The sequence below is a fragment of the Lagopus muta genome, chromosome 12, assembly GCF_023343835.1.
Source record: "Lagopus muta isolate bLagMut1 chromosome 12, bLagMut1 primary, whole genome shotgun sequence".
In the NCBI taxonomy this organism is placed as follows: Eukaryota; Metazoa; Chordata; class Aves; order Galliformes; family Phasianidae; genus Lagopus; species Lagopus muta.
Window position 1 is genome coordinate 18,444,685 of NC_064444.1, and position 19,123 is coordinate 18,463,807.

Here is a 19,123-nt window from a genome sequence, read left to right on the forward strand (position 1 = left end):
AATTATTAGTGAGCACCCGCACAACAGCAAACCTTCAGGGCCTGATCAGCCAACTCTGTTTTCTTCAACATTAACCACAAGAACTTCCACAGATCTATCAGCCAGTCACAGGGGTCTATTTACATGCCTAATGAGGCCAGACTCTCAATGCAGAGTCAGAAGCGTGGGATGTGAGAGAAGACAACAAAGTAGGGCAGAAAGCCCATGGAATTCTCCATACCACGACAGACTCCAGCCAGGAGACGAGCTGACGCAGGCAGGGCTCCAGGCAGCTCTGGTTCCTCTTCACTTTCTGCAGGGAAGTGTCTTTCAGTATCTGGAATACATGCAAGATACAGCTTGAGTCATGGTTATATCCGCACCTTCCCACATCCTTTTTTGTCTGCAGAGCAGCAAAGTTGCCAGGCTCACGAGACTGCAGGGCCAGAGACATCCCAGAACACCCACCGGAGCCACATTCACCCACTGATGTGCTGTCTGCTTCAAGGAAAGAATGACTGAGCTTTGATCAGAGCACTGAGGGCTCACCAACGTTCAGCACACCCTGATCCAGGCTTTGGGCTTCTGTATTACTGTAGCCCAATAACATTCCATACCAGTTTGTGGCAAACTGGATCCAGCTTTTTCAAGAAGGAACCCAAACGGATCCTTCTGCCTGATGGATAAGCTTAGGCCTAAGCCTGAGGCTACTTTGCTCCAAGGCAGCCATTTCAGCCCTAACACATAACACTGTTGGACACGGGAGGACCAAAGCTGAGGCACTCATACACTTTGAAATCCCAGGTTCTTGCTTCCTTCCCTTAAAGAGCAACTTCTCATCATTCCTTTCCATTCAAACACAAACCATTCCCAATGCTCTGCAGTCAAACATTTAAAAAAAAAGTCTCACCTCTCCAAGGAAGACACAAAGTATCTGTGATCCTCCACTTTGCTTTGAGCAGAACACAACAAAATGCAGAGAAAACAAGTCCAAAGCCAGCAACGCTTTCTGTCACCACCACTATCTGCTTTACATTAGGAAATACTGGAAAATAGCCTAGCACTTCATCCTTTCTTTCTGGTCCAAAGGTAAAATAAGCCTGCTTTCCTAGTGCTCTTACAGGAGTGGCAAGGGAGAGCAGCCCTTGCTGCCCAAGAAGCGATTTCAGCAGCAATAGGACTTCCTGCATCAATTGATCAAACACTTGATCTGGAATTAATGGGCTCTGTGCAAAACTCTTAAAACAGCTCGTAGAGGAAAGCAGGAAACAACATGCCAGCTCAGAAATACTGCCATTTTGCAAATGGATGCTTTGCTGGTCATTTTGTCTATTATGAGGCTTGGGGCAGCTGCTCTAAGAGGATCCTCAGGTAATACACGTGACACTCATACCAAGATGTACAGAAAAACATGTTCAAAAAGCATCAGTGGGGAAAAGGAAGAACTAGGCTGCAATGCCAACAAACACCCCATCCTATAGGCTCCAGAATACGTCAGTTCAAACAGCAGTCTGTGGTATACCTTCAGCAAGGTCTGACTGTGCCAGAAGTCTAGACAGCAGGTGTTGAGCACGTGTCTAGCTGTTGGACCACGTACCTTCAGCAGCTTGGCCTTCATGGAGGCAGTGATGGAGGTCGGGTTGATGAACTGGAAGGATGGTGCAGCATTATTGGGATACTGGACAGGGAACATCACCAGCATCCTGACCCGGTGGTTGCCACAGTGCACTGACACTGTGCAGCTACGATTCACCGCATCCATCTGTGTGAGGAACAGCAACAGCCTTGCATTCAGATCTCCAAGGACCTTTTAGCTTGCGGTGGCTTCAGTTCAAACTGAGGGACTGATTCCCCTGCACACCCATAAGACAAAGTCGTGCTGTTGTCACGGGCAATGAACACAGCAACAGCAAAAAAGCCCAGGGAACAGTTTTCACCAGCAGACTGCCAGTCCAGCAGCATCTGGAGACTCCAGCCAGCCCAGGCTGCAGCAGGAATCAGGCAGCTCCCAACAGCTGCCGCACTCCACCCCCCTGCCCTTGGCCACAGAACACTTCAGGCCCAGTGCAGCAGTAACAGGCATCTACGACCATACAGGACTCTCAGGAAGGCATCTGAAAATGTGAAAACCACAGTGGTGGGGAAAGATGACAGGCAGCAGCCCCAAGCCTGCTATTCCAGCACTGCACTGGGCCTTCAGTCACCTTCCACACACAGAAGAGGCTCTGCTGTAAAAGAGAGATGCCAAAACTGAGGGCCAGAGCGTGGGACAGTGAGAGCTGATCTGACTGAGTTCAGAAACAGTTGAAATGAGATCAGCTGCACGTACTGGAACAAGCCCCTCTGCAGTTTTGGCAGAAGAAAAACACAGTCCAGCCTCCTTGGGGCCAGTGCCAGCACAGTTACTATGCTGAAATACCTCTTGCACTCCCAGTGTTTGCGATTATCCTCCTTTCTACTAGCCATGGCCAAAAGGATCTCTACAGCTCAAAATAAACCCACTGCAGCAGGAGAGTTCCCTTCAGAAGGCTCTGATGAGCCCGCTTGCCCATATCCCCTTCTAGCCAAGTGGTGAAAGGAAACTACCTCCACGTTGACATTTCGGATCTGCACGTTGATCAGTGAGAACTCCTGCTGCAGTGTTTGAGGCAGCCCCAGTTGGTCTGTTTTCTTTCCCACCAGGAGGTCGTTCAGGAAGTCTTCCTTTAAGGCTGGCAGAAAAGATGCATTACAGGCGAAGACAAGTTAGAGTAGAGCTTTGGCATGCAATGCCACGAGGCAGCAAGGAGAACAGGCAGCTTTTTGATATACAAAAGCACGAGTTCTACCTGGCAAGGATCTAAGCTGTCGTTTAGAGGACTTCAGAGCCTTGTTCATAAAACAGAAACAATCTGTCTGCACAATGGTTTCCCAAGAAGGTTAAAAGAAGCCACCTGTACTCCATACAGCCTTAAAACGGTCTGGTCTCTACTCACTTGAGAAACCTTCTCCTCCCTACACAGCATTGCCAGACATGAACAGATGAACTGGAGTCTCTTGGTCTGGCAGGAAAGAACTACTGCCAAAGCAGTCTCCAGGAGGAGCTCTGGTCTTGGGATTCACACTCCACCGCTCTTGGCTTTCAGGGAATGCATCCAAAGCAATCTGATGAATAAGGCTTTGGGAGGGAGGAGAGGGTATTTCTGGCCTTAGGAGAGGTTTAATTAATTTGAGGCAGCAGTGTCCATTTAATGCTGTAAAGCATTCTAGCGAACAGTCCTTAAAGACTCATTTAAGTGTTGGATCTAGCTGTCCTCTTCCACTATCAATATTTTTCAGAAGGACAATAACCCCTCAAACACAGAATGTATTTAAAGAGCCAGGCAAGTGCTGCTGAGTAGGAATCATGGTTAAGATAGCCAATTTGACTGAGTTTCAAAAGAATTGGTCACTGCCTGCTGTGCCTGGCTGGCTCTTGCCTTAATTCTTGCTACCCACCTTCATTAGGACAGACGAAGCTCCTGTTCAAGGGGTTTTGCTGTGGCAACCCTTCCTAAGCCAACCAAATATGTCCTCAGAAACATCAAAAGATACAAGGGATGTCCCATTTACTCAGCTGTCATTCTCACCTTGATCTCACACAGACTATTCTTAGGGAGAAAACAGAAAACAAGAAATGCAAAAAAAAAAAAAGGCTATCCTTGTACAGGGGTTTGCCTGAAAGTCACTGTCTTTGCTGCTAGGACAAATATATCTGGCTTTGCTGCCCAGCTGGCTGCTGAATTTGGACAGGTAGGATGCTTAGCTACTCATTCCTATTTGTGATTTTATTATAGTGCTTATATATACATCTCACAATAGGGAATTGAAAAAAGGATTAAAGGAAGATCAGTGGCTCTCAGGGAAGATAATCATTTCTAGCTCAAAGACACCACCACAGCTTAACTAAAAAGCCATCCCTGAGGTTCCTAAAATGGGCACTGCCTTCCCTTCGCCTTCTCCCCTTCTTCCCTTCCAATTAGCTTCTAATCTCCAAAAGCCCACATATCTGTCCAGATTCCTAATGATCTTTTATAGGCAACAACCAGTGAGAAGAGCTGTACACTGAAGGCACAGCTGGTGTGCTTTCTGATTTATCTGTAGAGCAACATTCTCTTTAAAGATCCCCCACAGAGCTTTACTAACCTAACATGGAGACTTTGCAATGGAAATTAAGCCACTTCCAGGGTTGCTCACATCAGCAGTCCACAATTGCTTGTGGACTGGAAAGAGCTGAAACTCCTACCTAGAGACTTACTTGTGCAGTGATCATGAAGTCATACTGTTTGCAGCAACATCTACCCTCCTACAGAAAAGTCATTTCCCTTTTTAATTTTAATTCCCTTTGAAACAAAGGAAGTCCTACCAGACCCACACAGAAACCATGGATGTGACCTTGTCAGGGACACGAAAGACCCTCTCCCTTGGAGAGATCAGGTAGTCAGAATGACATCCCTTCTCTTAATACTCCCAGCTAGAGCAAGAGAGTCTGTGCCTCTTCATACGGGATTGCTCATGGTAAGCACAGAGAGCCAGAACACTTGCTATCATATTCTAAAATCCTCATGGAGACAGAGGTGCTGGCAACCTTTAGAAACTTGTTCTGTGAGCACCCATGGAGGTTACAAAGGAACTTCACTGGGCTGGAATCCTCCAGCATCAGGAAAAGCTTCCCTAAGGGACCTTAGAGTTGTCTCTATGATTCAGAGGACAGTTATTAGACCATTTCCTCACCCTCTCTTCAGCTTGCTGGCAACCCAGAAGGAGAATCAAACTGCTTTCCTATAAACCTGCCACATGGGCATCCATTGCAGCACCCTGCTTCAGTACAGAAAGGAACTGTGAATTTAAACCCAACCTGACACAGACATGGGAGCACTGAATTCTTCTTCCTCTTCTTCCTTTAGATAATAGAAACCTCTTTAGATGGCTTTTTCACGTGCACATCACCACCTTGGGTCTCAGCTGCTGCAGCCTCTTCTGTTTTATTCTAATCTCTTCAAACACTGTTACCCTGAATGTTTAACCTGGCCAGAGCCTTAACCACACAAACCCTGCTCCACATTCCTGCCTTTGTTTGCCTTCTCTTCCATAATGACAAATCAGTGCTCACTGAGAAGCTCTATCTCACTGCCTGGTACTCATGGGATAGAGTTTACAGCCCTCTTCCTCTGCTAGCCTTCAATCACCTGCTCTCAGCACATGGGAAAAAGACAGCAGCTCTCTCCGTAAAACTTTGGAAGATGGGAGAAGACACTGCAAATATGTCCATGTTCTTCTCAGATCACTTCACACAGTGTCTCTAGCAGAAGGATTTAGATACCAGGCAAGCAGTTTGTGTCACAGCACTTTATCCATGAGGCTCCCCTTTCCATGGATCTCATTCACCTCTCAGCTTAAACTGAAATGCATTCTTAAGAATCAGAACTGATTTTCTGATTACCTTATTTCTGGCAGGAAGCCACAAAGATGAGCTAAAGGCAATGCTATTAAGTGCTACTAGTGACAAGGAAGAGATTTGTTTTACAACTAAAATGACGTCATTATGCTAGAGGAGAAAGAAAGTTAGTAGAATAATCCTGAGAAAGCCCTTGTGTTTTCTCTGCCCCCAAACAGTAATCCATTAACTCTGAAACAACACCTACAGTGTTATTTTCTTAGGTTGTGATGCACCTTCTTCCCAACACAAAGAGAGCTGGTATTAGAGTTCCCCAACTCATCACTTGCCTCACCTTCCTCATCCCCATGTCCAGAGCTGTGCTGGGGCTCAGAGTCCTGTGGTTGAAGGGTCTTGTCTGGCTCAGGCAGAAGAGAAATCCCATCGATGAGGTCATCAACTCCATCCAGGATATCATTAGCACACAGCTGAAAAGAACAAGCACACCAACATGCTGCACAACCAAAAACAAGGAAAAGCCACTAAACAACTCATTTCTGGATTTGCAAGGTAAGCCTGCTCACTCCACAGCCACAGACCTTGGCACTGTTGCTTTGACAAGACAGGCTGCTTTTCCTTTTTCTGACATTCTCCCTTTTGTCCCTTCTGAGTGCCTTGCTTGCTTACAAAGTCACTTCATTGACATCACCAGGCTAAGTAACAGAGGTTTTACTTTGAACAAAAACACTTTCAATTAGTGTGCTCGTGTGTCCAAGTCACTTAATTTTTACATCAGATGCGACAGCAGCATGCTATCTGCTTTTTTATATTCACACTTCAGAATTTGGAAGCCCAGGTAAATATTACAGGCCCTAGTGCTTTAGGTCCTGTACCAAAACAGAGACCATGACAGCTTAAAACACAGGTTTAGCACAGGAAAACAGGAGATGAGAGAAGAAACACAGGGAGAAGAAAGGATAAGGCTATGATGTAGTAAATTACAACACTGGTCACCAGCAATATGCCATTGGGTGTAGCTTGGTAAAGAGCAAGAACAAGTGAGGAGCAGGAGCCAGCAGAGGCTGAGTGAAGTCCAATATAGAGAAACAACCGGTTTAAAGGACAGAAATAAACTACCCACAGGTAAATCAGGTAGGCATAAAGGGTCACTTTTCACAGAGGTTTGTTACAGACCCGCAGAACTCCTGCAGGATGTGTGCTGGGACACGTGCTCAACATATTCATCAGAAACACAGAATAGGAGGTGAACAGCAAAGTGACCAGGTTTGCTGATGCCACCAGGTTATTCAGGGTAGTAAGTAGAGGCTGACTACCAACAGGCAGAGAAGGACCTTGCAGGAAAGATGAACTTCGGTTCAAATAAATATAAAACAATGCACATAGGCAAAAAAATGACAAGCTCAAGCTGACTGAGGGAGCAAGACAGAGAGAACAGACTAAGCTGATGCTTTCATGGAATTACACCCAACATTTGAAAAGCAAATGAAATATTAGGAAATCTGTGCTAACAACATTCTGATCCCCATCCCAAAAAATAGAACTGAAAAAGGGCCATGAAATACAGAAGGATGACCAAAAGAGGACGAAGGAAATCAGGATATTTTGACTAGAGACAAAGGAGACAGCTGAGATCTACCAAGAGGTCTGTATGACAGAAATCTACAGTCAAGGTGGCATAAGATTGCTCGCTCATTTCATCTTCAGTGTTAAGAGCAAGTATGTATCAGAAAAAAAAAAAAAAGAAAAAAAAAAGCCAAAACTATCAGGTAGCAAAATTAACAAATGAAAGGAGCTGTTTTCCTACACAGCATGCAGAAAAGCCATGAAACTCCTTGCTCACAACGTGTTTATGATGACAGATGTACACAAGTCCAGGAAGTCAGAGCAAATCTATGGAAGTGAAGCCCATCAAGCACTACCAAATACAAAGATGCCAGGCCTGGTAGGCCTCTAAGCTGTAAACTACAGAATGCGAGGGCATTTAGAGAAATATCACTTCATACTTGCTTCATTCTTATATTGTTGCATTCATTCCAAAATAATGACAGTTGAAGATGAGACAAGCAGGGCAATATGGGCCACCCTGCCTGTATGAGCCCTCTGCTCTGGCCCAGCAGAGCTAACCTAGCTTGCTTTAGCACTTTGTAATTGCTGCCACCCAGCAGAACTCTGGAATTCCTCCTGCCTGCACCGGGCCAAGTGTCAATGGAAACAGGAGATGAAGCAGAGGGTGCAATTCCTGCATTTACCTGATACCTAGAATGCCAATAGTCTGGCAGCAACAGAGGTGGCATCTTCAGGGGCAACTGGGCAGTAACTGCTCTTCACCCTCCCCAAAGCCTTGCATGCTTACTGCTACATGACAAAGTGGCTTTACACACGCACACACACGCACACGCACACAGGCCTCAGGACAGGCCTCCCTGGGGATGTTTCTCGTCACATTTGGACTGTAGCTGAAGGGGGAACTGAAGTAGCAGCCTGTTGCTGTGTCTGCAGCCTGAGGATACCAGAAGAGTGACTGGGAGCGTAACGAAAGGGAGGTGAACCCAGCCTGTAAGAAAACTGCCTGCAGTTCAGGTGTTTACGTACCCTCTGCAGCTGAGAGTCAACCCGCCACATCCGCAGAGTCTGATCACGGGACCACGTAACCAGCTGGTAGTCTTTAGAACCTAAAAAGGACAGAAACTTATAGACCCAACCGAAAACTGAGACCGTATCTCTGTGCTGCTTTAAGTGCAAACAGAAGCAAGCAAGCTGGCAGGGAGGTCGTGTGGATAAGGCACTACACTGAAAGGCAGAACTCACGAATCCTATGATTCCTATCCTGCTTCGAATGGACCTGGGCCTCCTCCTGCACCACAGTTACCATGCCTCTAAATAGGGTATAATTTACAAATGAAAATAAAAATAAAATACAAAATAAATATGATGAATGTGATACAGGTTTTCAAACTAGGAATGAACAAGATTGCCCATAAAGTTTATTGATGCAGAAGAAGTGATTTGAGAAGTACTTGAGAAATGGATTCATTTCTACATTACTGCAAAGTTGAAACAGGTGATGAACTGAAAGGCATTTTAAGATGCAAACAGTTAAAAACATTCCTACGCTGCAGTAGCCTGGCCCTAGGCATCCTTTTCCTTCTGAAAGAGCTGCTGATGCCAAGACAAGTTCAGGTTGTAACCAAATACATCTAGACACATACTACTGAGCAGCAGATAAAGGTACCAGGCTATTTATGTCCATTTGTAGGCCTTGTGATACAGTTTGAATTTCCCTTGTTAAACAGCTGCTGCTGTTTAGGAATTTGCTGCTGCACAACTGCTTTTGACACCCCTCTGTGGAGGCACAGTGGCTGTCTAAATACAGCACTGCAGACTCTGTGCAAGGAGATTTGTGCTATCTTGAGGCATCTTGGCTGTCTTTGCACTGAAGTGGACTGGGAATGCTCGTATGATTAATGTTCCTTGAGAAAAGCATGACTTCCAGCCTTGGTATGTATACATGAATTCAACTGAGACAGTGCAAGTGTGGTTCAGATCTGCTTGAACATTCACACAAGCTTTCTTAGACTGCACTTTCAGATCCTGTTCTATATTGCTCACATATACAGTTCTATATTGCTTGCCTCTTGTTCAAAGAAAAGCAAAAAAAAAAACAGAGAAAAGGTGACTTAATTGCATTGCCCCAGCAACCAGCAGCAGAATTGGATTAGAATTCGGGTCTCCTAAATCCAAGTCCAGCGCTCTGTCAGCTTCACCACCAGTAACTGGCAGATGCACAGGCTCCAAGGTCAGAGATTACAGTACTGAACATCCCTGGGAATGAGAGCAGGAGTCCCACAGCAGCCCTGAGAACCAGTGCAGGATTCCCATTCACTCACAGACAGCTATGCAGAGCAGAGATGAAACTGACTCCCAGCTCAACTGTGTGCCAGTAACACCTCCAGTCTGGAGGATCCCACCAGCTCTGTGTGCCTCTACACTGCAAAGCAGTACCATCAAAGCCAGGCATGTTCATTCTGTCGATGGTAGATGAGGTTCTGGAATTTCCTATATTTAGCTGCCTACTCTGGAAAAGGCAGTCAGGATTGAACTCTGTCAGCAGCCCCCCCATCCCACGCTCTCCCTCTCCTGCCTTTGCCAGCATATGGAAAAGGAGGGAACATTGGTTCTGTGGTCACGCTGGAGGCTGCGACCCAGGCAGCAATGCAAGGGGTTAACTGGTTAGCCTGCAGCTCTGAGCAGGGGGAGGGTGCCTGCACTCATACACCCATCTAATAGTTTGCACAATTTATTCTGAAAGATGCATTTAAAAATAGACTCACAGGGGAGAGGAAGCAATTAGAGTCACCGCTGACCCACTCAGCATTCGCTGGATTTGCTTTGTTAGCATGGAAACAACAGGGCAATGCTTCTGAGGCCACTGCGATAAAGTGAGTGGAAAACAGCTGTAGCTTGGGGGGGGGGGAACAGCAGCAGACAGGGGCAGGAAAGCAAGCTGGAGCTGCTCCAAGGAAAGGCAAGAGTCAGAGGGTGACAACATGAGCATCGCAGCCAGGAGCCATGGAAAGCTGATGGCAGCAGGGCAGGAGAGAGAGCACTGAGCCCAGCCCTGATCTCACCTTCTTTCTGTTTCCTCCACTGAAACTCCAGCACCACGTCATCATGTCCCACAAAGGTATGAACAGGTGTGTTCAAGTCAAAGACATTCCAGAGAAGTAGGCTGTTCTCTCGTCGGAGCTGCGGAACCATCACTGTCACCAGCCCATTGCTGAAAGGCTTGAGAAAGAAACACCTTTTGGTTGAGGTACATTGCCCTGCTGTTAGCGTGCTCTGTAATTCGCACCTACTGCCATCATCCATAAGAACATGTTGATTTTAAATGAGCTCTGCACTAAGCAGAACCAGGCCTAAAGCAGAAGTGACAAGGCAACTGCTGTGTAAAACTGGCATCTTAAGAGGGAAAAGATGTAATGTGCTTAGAGTCAACACAGCTCACTTAAGGTTAGCCACTTCTTTCTGCTGCTTTCTCAGTTATCCACTGTGAGGCTGGAGTGGTTTCAGCATCGACTTTTCACATGGGATCCTTACTGCAGTTTACCAATCACTGCAAGAATTGCTTCCAAGGGGGTGAGCCTTGGCAGCTACCCTCAGTCATGACTCTCAGAGGAACACTACAACCCGTTCTTACAGCCCCACGAGGGGATGTGGAAAAGGAACCAAAGCCTCAAGAGACAGTACTGACTTCAGGACATACTCAGATGTCCAGAGAAGAGAACAGGTATGACTAATCTGAAGAACCTTAGCTTCACACAGCTGTGTGTTTGCTCTATCAAAAAGCACCACTTCTTGAATCTGACATGCTGTAAGAGCCCAGTGTGCCACAACTAGAGATCTGGGGAGCAGAGAAAGCCCTCAGACAGGGCAAACGTCTGTGCTACATGTACCAGTGCTGGACATGAGTGAAAAAACAGGACAGCGAGAGCAGCAGCTGCTTTCCAAGCCTCCTGCCCCCAGAGCCAATCACTCACACCTGAGTTTCATCCCCAACAGGATGATGCCAAAGACTGGGATTTCACACTGCCAGTGATTTCTTCTCCTGAATGCCCCCATTGCAGACATCACTTTTCTAGGCCTTGTAAGCACCATAAGGGACTTTAAAATCAATTTAACATCAAGTAGAAGTGGCGAGAAGCACTGCAGCAGTTCTTTATTTAACATGCCTTCATGATTTTGCTCTCACAGCATAAGTGGGGCTGGTGGGTGTTTCTCACTCACCGTGTATCTCGCCTTCCAGACAGGAACCTGGCAGGGAAGGATATTGAGGTACTTCCGAGGCTGACGGTAATCCCAGAACTTTAAAAAGAAAAGAAAACAAAATAAACCAGACAAAACCATCAAGCAGAGGCACAAGTCAGCTGACCATACTTTTAAAGCTGCAGCTTTCCATGCTGTCATTAGATGTAACACAGTGAGAAATATGCCAGGGTGCACACAGCATCATTAGTAACCCCATTCATTAACAACAGAGATGGCCCCAAAGGACAAATACCAAGTGATCAGCATCTGGCAGCAGCTCTTGGAAAACAAGTGATTTGTGGTCATGTCCACAGTGATCGCAGCTCGAGTAATTAGAGCATGGAGACAGGGAGGCTGCTTGGGCTTCCAGAGCCACGAGGTACCCTGAAGGTCTGGACTAACCCATGTGCCAGTCCAGACTGGAGGCAGGCCCACCTTGTTGCTATTGCTAGTTCTGTAAAGAAGAATCTAACCTTTTGCTGTGATAGAATACACACCAATTGCATTCGCCTCAGAGCTTAGCTGAACATGAATAAATTCCATTTGGCTGACATACCAAGCACGCTATTCCCCCTCAAGTAAGGCTCTGCAGTGCAATGCTTGCAGACATACTGATAACCCAATTTCACATGAGTTTGAGAACCCCAGGGGCTGGAGCATGGCTCCCACCAAGTTGCTGCAATCAGCTCGAGGCTGGCAACTCCACACTTTGGGAAGAGGCACTGCTGGCAAGCAACAGGCAGAGGCAGCTGTTTTCAGTTTCAAATCACTGCAGCTGTGTTAACTGTGGCACATGTGCATCCATCCTGCAATCATTTCTGTGTCTACTTTGTAAGCACACCCTTGGTTCAATACAAACAGGCTGCCAGAGAACAGACATAAGGATCCAGGATCCAGATCTTGCCAATGGCAAGCACTGCCCAGCGCATTATGAGAACAGGATCTGCTCCACCATCCTGATGCCTCCCAGGCAAAAGTCCCAGAAGCAATACTTACCCTGACAGAGTTGTCCTGGCTGGAAGTGGCCAGCGTGTACTCATTGTCAGGATGCCAATCCAGACCATGGATTTTAGAGAGATGAGCTGCTAAGTATTCGACTGCAGTGCTGGGTTTCTGGAAGGAGAGACATTTTCTTTCTCAGCAAAGGACTTCCGAAATTTGGCCCAGTTCTCTGGCATAAAAAGCAATGCTTGAACAAGGGCAAGAGGTAGAACACCCTCCTGCCAAGAGAAGGTATTAGCTCAGTAAAACAGCTGGAAAGGAAGGAAAAGGGCTGTGAAAGGTGAGGTAAATTCCAGTCACCAAGTGCAGCCCTGCACCACACTTTCATGTTCAGTAAAACAGTTAAGTACTCTGAGATCAGCAGCAAAGTGTAAATGGGCATAATTAATGATCAGAGGGAAGGAACACCTCTCCTACCAAGGAAAGGTTGAGGAAACTGGTCTTGCTCAGTCTGGAGAAGAGAAGGTTCCAGGGAGACTTCATGGCAGCCTTCCAGTACTTAACAGGAACTTTAAGCAGGAGGGAGGATAACTTTTTACATGGGCAGGTAGCAATAGGACTAGAGGGAATGTTTTTAAATTAGAAGAGGGGAGATTTAGGTCAGATGTTATGGGAAGATTCTTCACCCAGCGTCAAGTGAGACACTGACACAAGTTGCCCAGAGAAGCAGTGGATGCTCCATCCCTGAAGGCATTCAAGGCCGAGTTGGATAGGATCCTGGGCCTTGATCTGGTGGGTGGCAACCTGCCCATAGCAGGAGGTTGCAACTGGATGAGCTTTAAGGTCCCTTCAATCAAAACCATTTCTATGATTCTATGATAATTTCTGGGGAGGGATGTTATCAACGTTGTCTTCCGTCTTCTAGGTTCCAGACTCATCACCCCACAAAAGAGACTGCAGATAAAGCAGTATTTTTTTCCCCAGTATTTATCAGAAGGAAGTCTGCATATGGAAGGTGGGAGTCTGCACATGCACTTCAACAGACCCTCAACTCACCCTTTTGTCCCATATTCGGACATCCCCATCGTGGCTTGTTGCTAAACAGTTGGCATTCTTCTTGTTCCATTTGACCTGGGAAGCTCCAGCTGCAGCACAAACAAAGCAGGTCAAAATGAGCAATTAAGAAGTGGCACAGCACACTCCTGACCCATTATTAGAGCTGCTCCTAGCACAAGAAAGGCAGTTCAGAGGAAAGGTACCCCAGAAGCCAGCAAGAAGCGTGGCATGAAAATGAATAACTCCTGATTTCTCATCTTTGTGTTTGTGCCCTGAAGACACTGAAGCAAGGGTGTTCCAATTGCATGCTTGTTGTACCATGGGCTGCACTGGATTAAGCTCTCCATGCCCATTAGCCCACACAGAGCAACTTCCTCCAGATGAAAACTGCACATGCATTACTCCTCTCTCCAGACCCTTCCACTTTCATTCAAACTACCTCCCAGTTCTCAGAGATGGATTCACCTGGCTCCCAACCACCCTCTGTACAACCAGATGCCACACAGGGCGTTAGTGATACTCATCTATTATTAAAGTAAAGATGTGGAAGACTGTAGTTCAGCCACACTGGGTGGACCAGAAGGCCAACCTAAGAAACTGTCAAAATACACCACAAATCAAAGACATAAGGTGGTAAAGAAACTGTGAGATGGTCTAGGCATCATGAGGGACTCAGCCAAGGACCTAAAATCAGAGGCTGGCTGGAAATTTCCAATACTAAACTTTGCTCAATGTGGATTGTTCAGACATGATAAGAAAAATACATGCTCTGTTCATCCTTTTCTGCCAATATTTTCCAAATATTTTAAGCCATCAGAAAGGTGGGGCCAATGAGAGATCTGAATGGATCTCATAGCCTGCTGCTACGCCTTCACAACCTACCTCCCGCTGCACAGTGAGCAGATTCATCCTGTCAGTCTGACAAAAAGCTAGTCCAGAGGTAAAGAGTTGCCAAGAAGCTGCCACTTGATTGAGTTGATCCACTCACTGAAGGGTTCACACAAATGTCTGGACTAGCACTAAACAAAATCAGACGTGGGAGGAAGGAGGCTCTCTGGGGAGCTGGGTACTGGGCTTGCTCAGCTGACCTATGAAACCTCACCCCAGGCACCAGAACAGAGTGCAGCCTGTCTCTGATTCAGTATGATTTTTGCTGCTTCTCGCCAATCCAGAAAGGTTTCTGCACTGCTGTGGTCGAGAGGTTTCCCAGCTGGGAGGGATGGGGAGCCGCTGCAGATGTGCAGCCAAAGGAGATCTAAGCAGAACACGAGATGCACGTGACGAGGACTGCTGCAGCACCAGGAACAGCAAGTCAGGAAAAGGACAAGTTTTGATTCTCATCTATACCTTGCTCCACTCCAACAGACTGCTGGTCAGGATGGACACAGCACTTGCCAGCAGGCAGCATCACAGGTGGCCAGACTGGGCACTGCTAACAGCCATGACAGCTGCCCTTCCAGAGCAACTACAGCTCACAGAAAGCATCTTCACGTCGTCGCTGCAGCTCCCAGCACAATGAACGTGCTCCAGTGAAGCACCCAGCCAGGGGCAGGCTGGGCAGCTGGCAGCATACCATACCACTGCCTGGAGCATGGTTTAGGTTCTCAATTCAATCAAACATAAAAGGAAAGGAGAAATTGCAGACAAGCAGCACAGAGAAGACAAGCAGTGTGGTTAAGCAGGGTAGAAGCTGATCACATTCAGAAGGTACACGTGCTGTTTGACTGCCCTGCTGAAGGTTCTGGGTGCTTAATTTCATCAGTCTTTCACTCCAGCTTTTAAACAACCCCAATGAGTTCCTTTTCTCTTCCGTTTCCATGCCAAAAACCTCACAGCTCCAGCAGGCTGGCAGGCAGCAAAGGAATGCAGAAGCTCCTTTCACCCACCGCTAAAAAGCAGCAGCACAAGGAAATTTTTGCACTTCACCCTTATTTCACATCCCTTCTGCATTCTGCTCCTCTAATAGGAGCTGTGAACTCCTCTTGGGCTGCTCCTACATAAGACAATCACCCATGGTGGCATTTCCACTATGTTTGGCCTCAGAGCATGGGAAAAAGGGAGAAATAACAGCAGAGGCACACAACACTGACCTCAGACATCACATATCCACAGCACACTTACCTACTGCAGAGAGCGAGACTGTAGGCTTCCTGGTGTCTCTGAAATACAACACAGATAAGGTGAGGACCCATGGCACAGCCTAGCAAGTCCAGCCTCCCCAGAGAGCTCCTCACTATTCTAGGATTAATTTTATTGTTGCCTCTTGGAATTTAACGCATCTTAATGCTACTACGCTTACTTAAGTGGTAAATCTAGAACTGAGATATGCCACATTAAATGAAATAAACAAGGAGGTAACCAGCTGAAGGACATCAGCCATTATTGCCAAAAACCACAGCAGCACAGTTAGGCCCGAGGATGGAGACGTGGGAAGAGAAACACACGAACAGGGTGGCATGCTGCTACTGGGCAGGCAAAGGGAACACTGGGCTCACTGAGGTGTTGCTGCAGGAGGCAACAAAACAGCCTTTCCTAAAAGGAACAAACAGAACTGCTGAAAAACTCAGCAAAAGCTACTGCTGTGTTTGCCAGGCCCCAACACACCTTGATTGGAGGCAGATGGAGCAAGGACTGCAGAGCAAAGACTTCATGTCTGTGATACAGTAACAAAATTAATAGGAAATAAAGCCAGCTGCACAGACAGATCAATTTCTGCAGTAGTGTAAGCCAGTGCGGCACCATGACAACATGCAGCAGCTGGGACATGAATCGAGGCAATAATTCAACACCTGACATTGCTTATCAGGAAGTTACCTGCCCTTCCATGAAAAATACCACTGGAAACAAGGAAAACTGCCTTCAGCTTGCTAGGCTGCTGTAAAGCAGAACATTGTCTGAAATGAACCGCACCTCTCTCACTCAGAATTTCTGTCTAATCCAAAAGTCCTGCAGGGTTATCTCCCTAGGGCTTCATCAGAGACAGCTGCTTCACCAGGATGTTGCTTTGCTGGAGGCCAGCAGCCCTTGGATCTCACTGCCCCCGGGAAGCTGAGGCATTATTAGCACACGTGGGATGTAGAGGCTAGTCAGAAATCATCTGAGCAGGCATTTTTTGGACAACTGACACAAGCAAAGACAAACTGCTGGAAGGGCACAATGGAGTTAAATCAAGGCTTCCAAAACAGCCTTCAGAGACCTTTTTTTTTGCTTGACACTAAGGTATTATGGCAGAAAAAATACAACTGCCAGTTATTGTCTCGCTCTGTCTTTTAATTACACATTAATAATACATTGCCATTCTCAAGCACCATTTAACCAAGGATGTAAGTGCTTCATAGGAGCTAAACAAGCCTCAGGGTACCCTGGTGCAGTGGGGTTATGTAATTATCCTTCTATTACAACTGTGCAAGGAAGGCAGAGAGGAACAAAGTGACTTGCCAGGGGTCATGAAGTGCTGCTGCATGGCCAGCAAGGCAATCCAGGAGTGCCAATGCCAGCTCCTTGTTTCTTAGGTACAGAAAATGAGGTTTTAACTCCAGTGGGTTTGGACAGATCTGTTACTGTGAAGTAACGCGTGATAGAAAGCGTCCGGAATCCAGGGAAGTCACAAACAAGAAAAGGTTCCTGACTACTGCTCCCACCACTGAGGGAGTGTCAGCCACAGCCACTGCATTTAGAGGAAAACAACTCTGGAACCATGAAATGATGCTCGTTCATCAAGCTGAAGGGAAAAAAATGTTGAAGAAAATGTCTGGGTTTCAGGAAAAGCTTCCAAGGAAAGATATGTAGAAGTTAGGGAGAGAAGCCAATTGGTACTGCTGCCAATCAGCAGCATGCCTGTTGCTTAACCATCAGCTATGTGTTTCCCTCCATTGACTCTGAGCTGGCCTTAAAGCAGGGAAACAGAAGCCGTTCTTTGAGACTATGGGAAGTAGATGCAGACCCTGCAAGCATGGCCAAAAGCAGGGCCCCTCAGCATGTGCAAGCTGCAAATCATGGAAGTGAGTCCAATGATTTCCCTGAAGTGCAGAAGCATCTGGATTCTTACTTGATGTCCCAGATGTAGATGTATGTGTCAACAGAACTGGTGACCAGCAGGTCTGGTTCAAACACTGACCAGTCCAAGTCACTGCAAACACAAAGACATCGTAAGTCAACAGAGAAAAGCATCGTTAGCAGCTGTGTCTTGCAAGCTCCAGTACATTTATTTGACAAACTCACAGCTACTCCATGACTTCTACTCAAACTTTTCAAGTAAAAAGCAAGATCTTAATCATTCCTCTAGGTAAATTCCAAGAAGCACTGAAATGCTTCTAAGTAAATTCCAGTGAAACATCACCCTAGCACTGACTTTACAGCTGTCCTGTGTGCTCTCTTTCCTCCACAGGAAAAGGCACAGCACCTTAGTGAACTCCCGCTTATCACACATTCTTGGCACCAACCCTTGGTTCTGGAAGGCCTCCCTGTTGGGCTCACCAGCTCACCTGGGATACAAAGAGCCTCCAGGCAGCCCAAACAACTGCCTTTTCAATTTGCTGCCATTACATCCTGAAGTCAGAAGCTGGAGTAAGACAACACCATTAAAGTGTGCCCTTACTACAGGCAGAGATCTCTATCTCTGAAGTACCACTAACTCACTGAGAACTTCATCTTTGGGATTATTTGCTTTAATTCAGCTGCTACCACAGAGAAATGTGGCTGGGATTCAGTTTAATAAGCATGCTGCTGTTTCCCCAGTGATGGCTGTTGCTCATTACAGGGACTGCAGCCTCAGGCAATGACACTGGAGCTATCGAAGGCTGAGCTAATATACTGGGGAGAGCCACTTCACATCTGCCAGCTCCTCCAAATGGGAAAGTAAGATGGGGCAGGAGGGACAATGAATAAAAAGAAGCTCAGAGCAGAGCCCACAGTGTTCACTTGTTCCTCACCTGATCACACGTGTGTGTCCTTGCAAGGATGTGCAAACTTCCCCATTACCTTCCTTCCACTTATACAGGTCAACTCGCTGGTTGCTCTGAAATACAAAGGGAGAAGTGAGACTGTGCCAGGCAAACAAGGCAGGACAGGAATCCACATGTCTTGACCAGGTTCCCTTCCCTTTGAATGTCCTGCTAGCAATCATTCCCACTGTGAGTAACAAAGCCCTTGCTTGACCTAAAGCAGAACAAAGATGAACATACAGGCTGCAAGGCCCCTCAAAAGCCTACACTATATCCACTTGAAATTGGAGATAAACAAGAACAGGAGAAAAATCTCACTGCAAAACAATTCCACAAACTGATATTCTCAGAACTTTTATTTCTTAACAACAAGCTGTAACTGCAGGCAACAGGCAGGCACTTTCTTCCTGCAGGAGCAGCCTGGCAGCCTGTTCCTGCTCACAACCAGTTCTCAGCAAGGGAGATGATGGATCACCACTGGTCCTCCTCAGCTCTCCCTCGATTCCCTTCTGCAACAATCAGGGCCGCTGCCAAATGAGAACAGCACAGTCTGATGGTTTCAGGGTCACCTCCTGAAGGGTACTTCCATTTTGCCAGGTCAGGGAAAACTAAAAGATGTAAGTGCTTACCACTAACTATAAACCACAGGAGGAAGCCTAATCAATCAATGACAGCGTTATTTAGGGTTTCTTTACTTGTCCCAGGAATAAATCCTCCCCCAAACACAGCCACACCATTACTTGAAACTAGACATTGTACTTTAAGTTCATGTTCTGCCCAGGCCAGCTCTCACTTTTCTGGGACAGAAATTGCCTTTCTGGGTGCATGCAGAGTACCGAGCACAGCGGGTCGTGAGCCATGACTGGAAATTCACAAAGAAAAGCCAAATCAGAAAATCCCTAGTTGGAAAGGACCCATAAGGACCACTGAGTCCAACTCCTGACTCCACACACAGAACCAAATAACAGGATTTTAACATTTC

The 19,123-nt window shown here is 46.6% G+C and overlaps 1 protein-coding gene across 7 annotated transcripts in view; it reads right to left on the reverse strand.

The window, feature by feature from the left end:
• WDR59 (WD repeat domain 59) overlaps positions 1 to 19,123 on the reverse strand; it is a 48,287-nt gene that overhangs the window by 20,522 nt on the left and 8,642 nt on the right. For all 7 annotated transcript variants that reach the window (XM_048958165.1, XM_048958166.1, XM_048958168.1 and 4 more), the window contains exons 4-15: positions 18,130 to 18,215; positions 17,247 to 17,327; positions 15,320 to 15,357; positions 13,199 to 13,287; positions 12,197 to 12,313; positions 11,180 to 11,257; positions 10,024 to 10,180; positions 7,988 to 8,067; positions 5,730 to 5,862; positions 2,566 to 2,690; positions 1,577 to 1,741; positions 221 to 316 (exon numbers count right to left, since the gene is read on the reverse strand). In XM_048958165.1, coding sequence (XP_048814122.1) covers positions 221 to 316; positions 1,577 to 1,741; positions 2,566 to 2,690; positions 5,730 to 5,862; positions 7,988 to 8,067; positions 10,024 to 10,180; positions 11,180 to 11,257; positions 12,197 to 12,313; positions 13,199 to 13,287; positions 15,320 to 15,357; positions 17,247 to 17,327; positions 18,130 to 18,215 — 1,245 coding nt within the window. The remainder of the gene's footprint in view (positions 1 to 220; positions 317 to 1,576; positions 1,742 to 2,565; positions 2,691 to 5,729; positions 5,863 to 7,987; positions 8,068 to 10,023; positions 10,181 to 11,179; positions 11,258 to 12,196; positions 12,314 to 13,198; positions 13,288 to 15,319; positions 15,358 to 17,246; positions 17,328 to 18,129; positions 18,216 to 19,123) is intronic.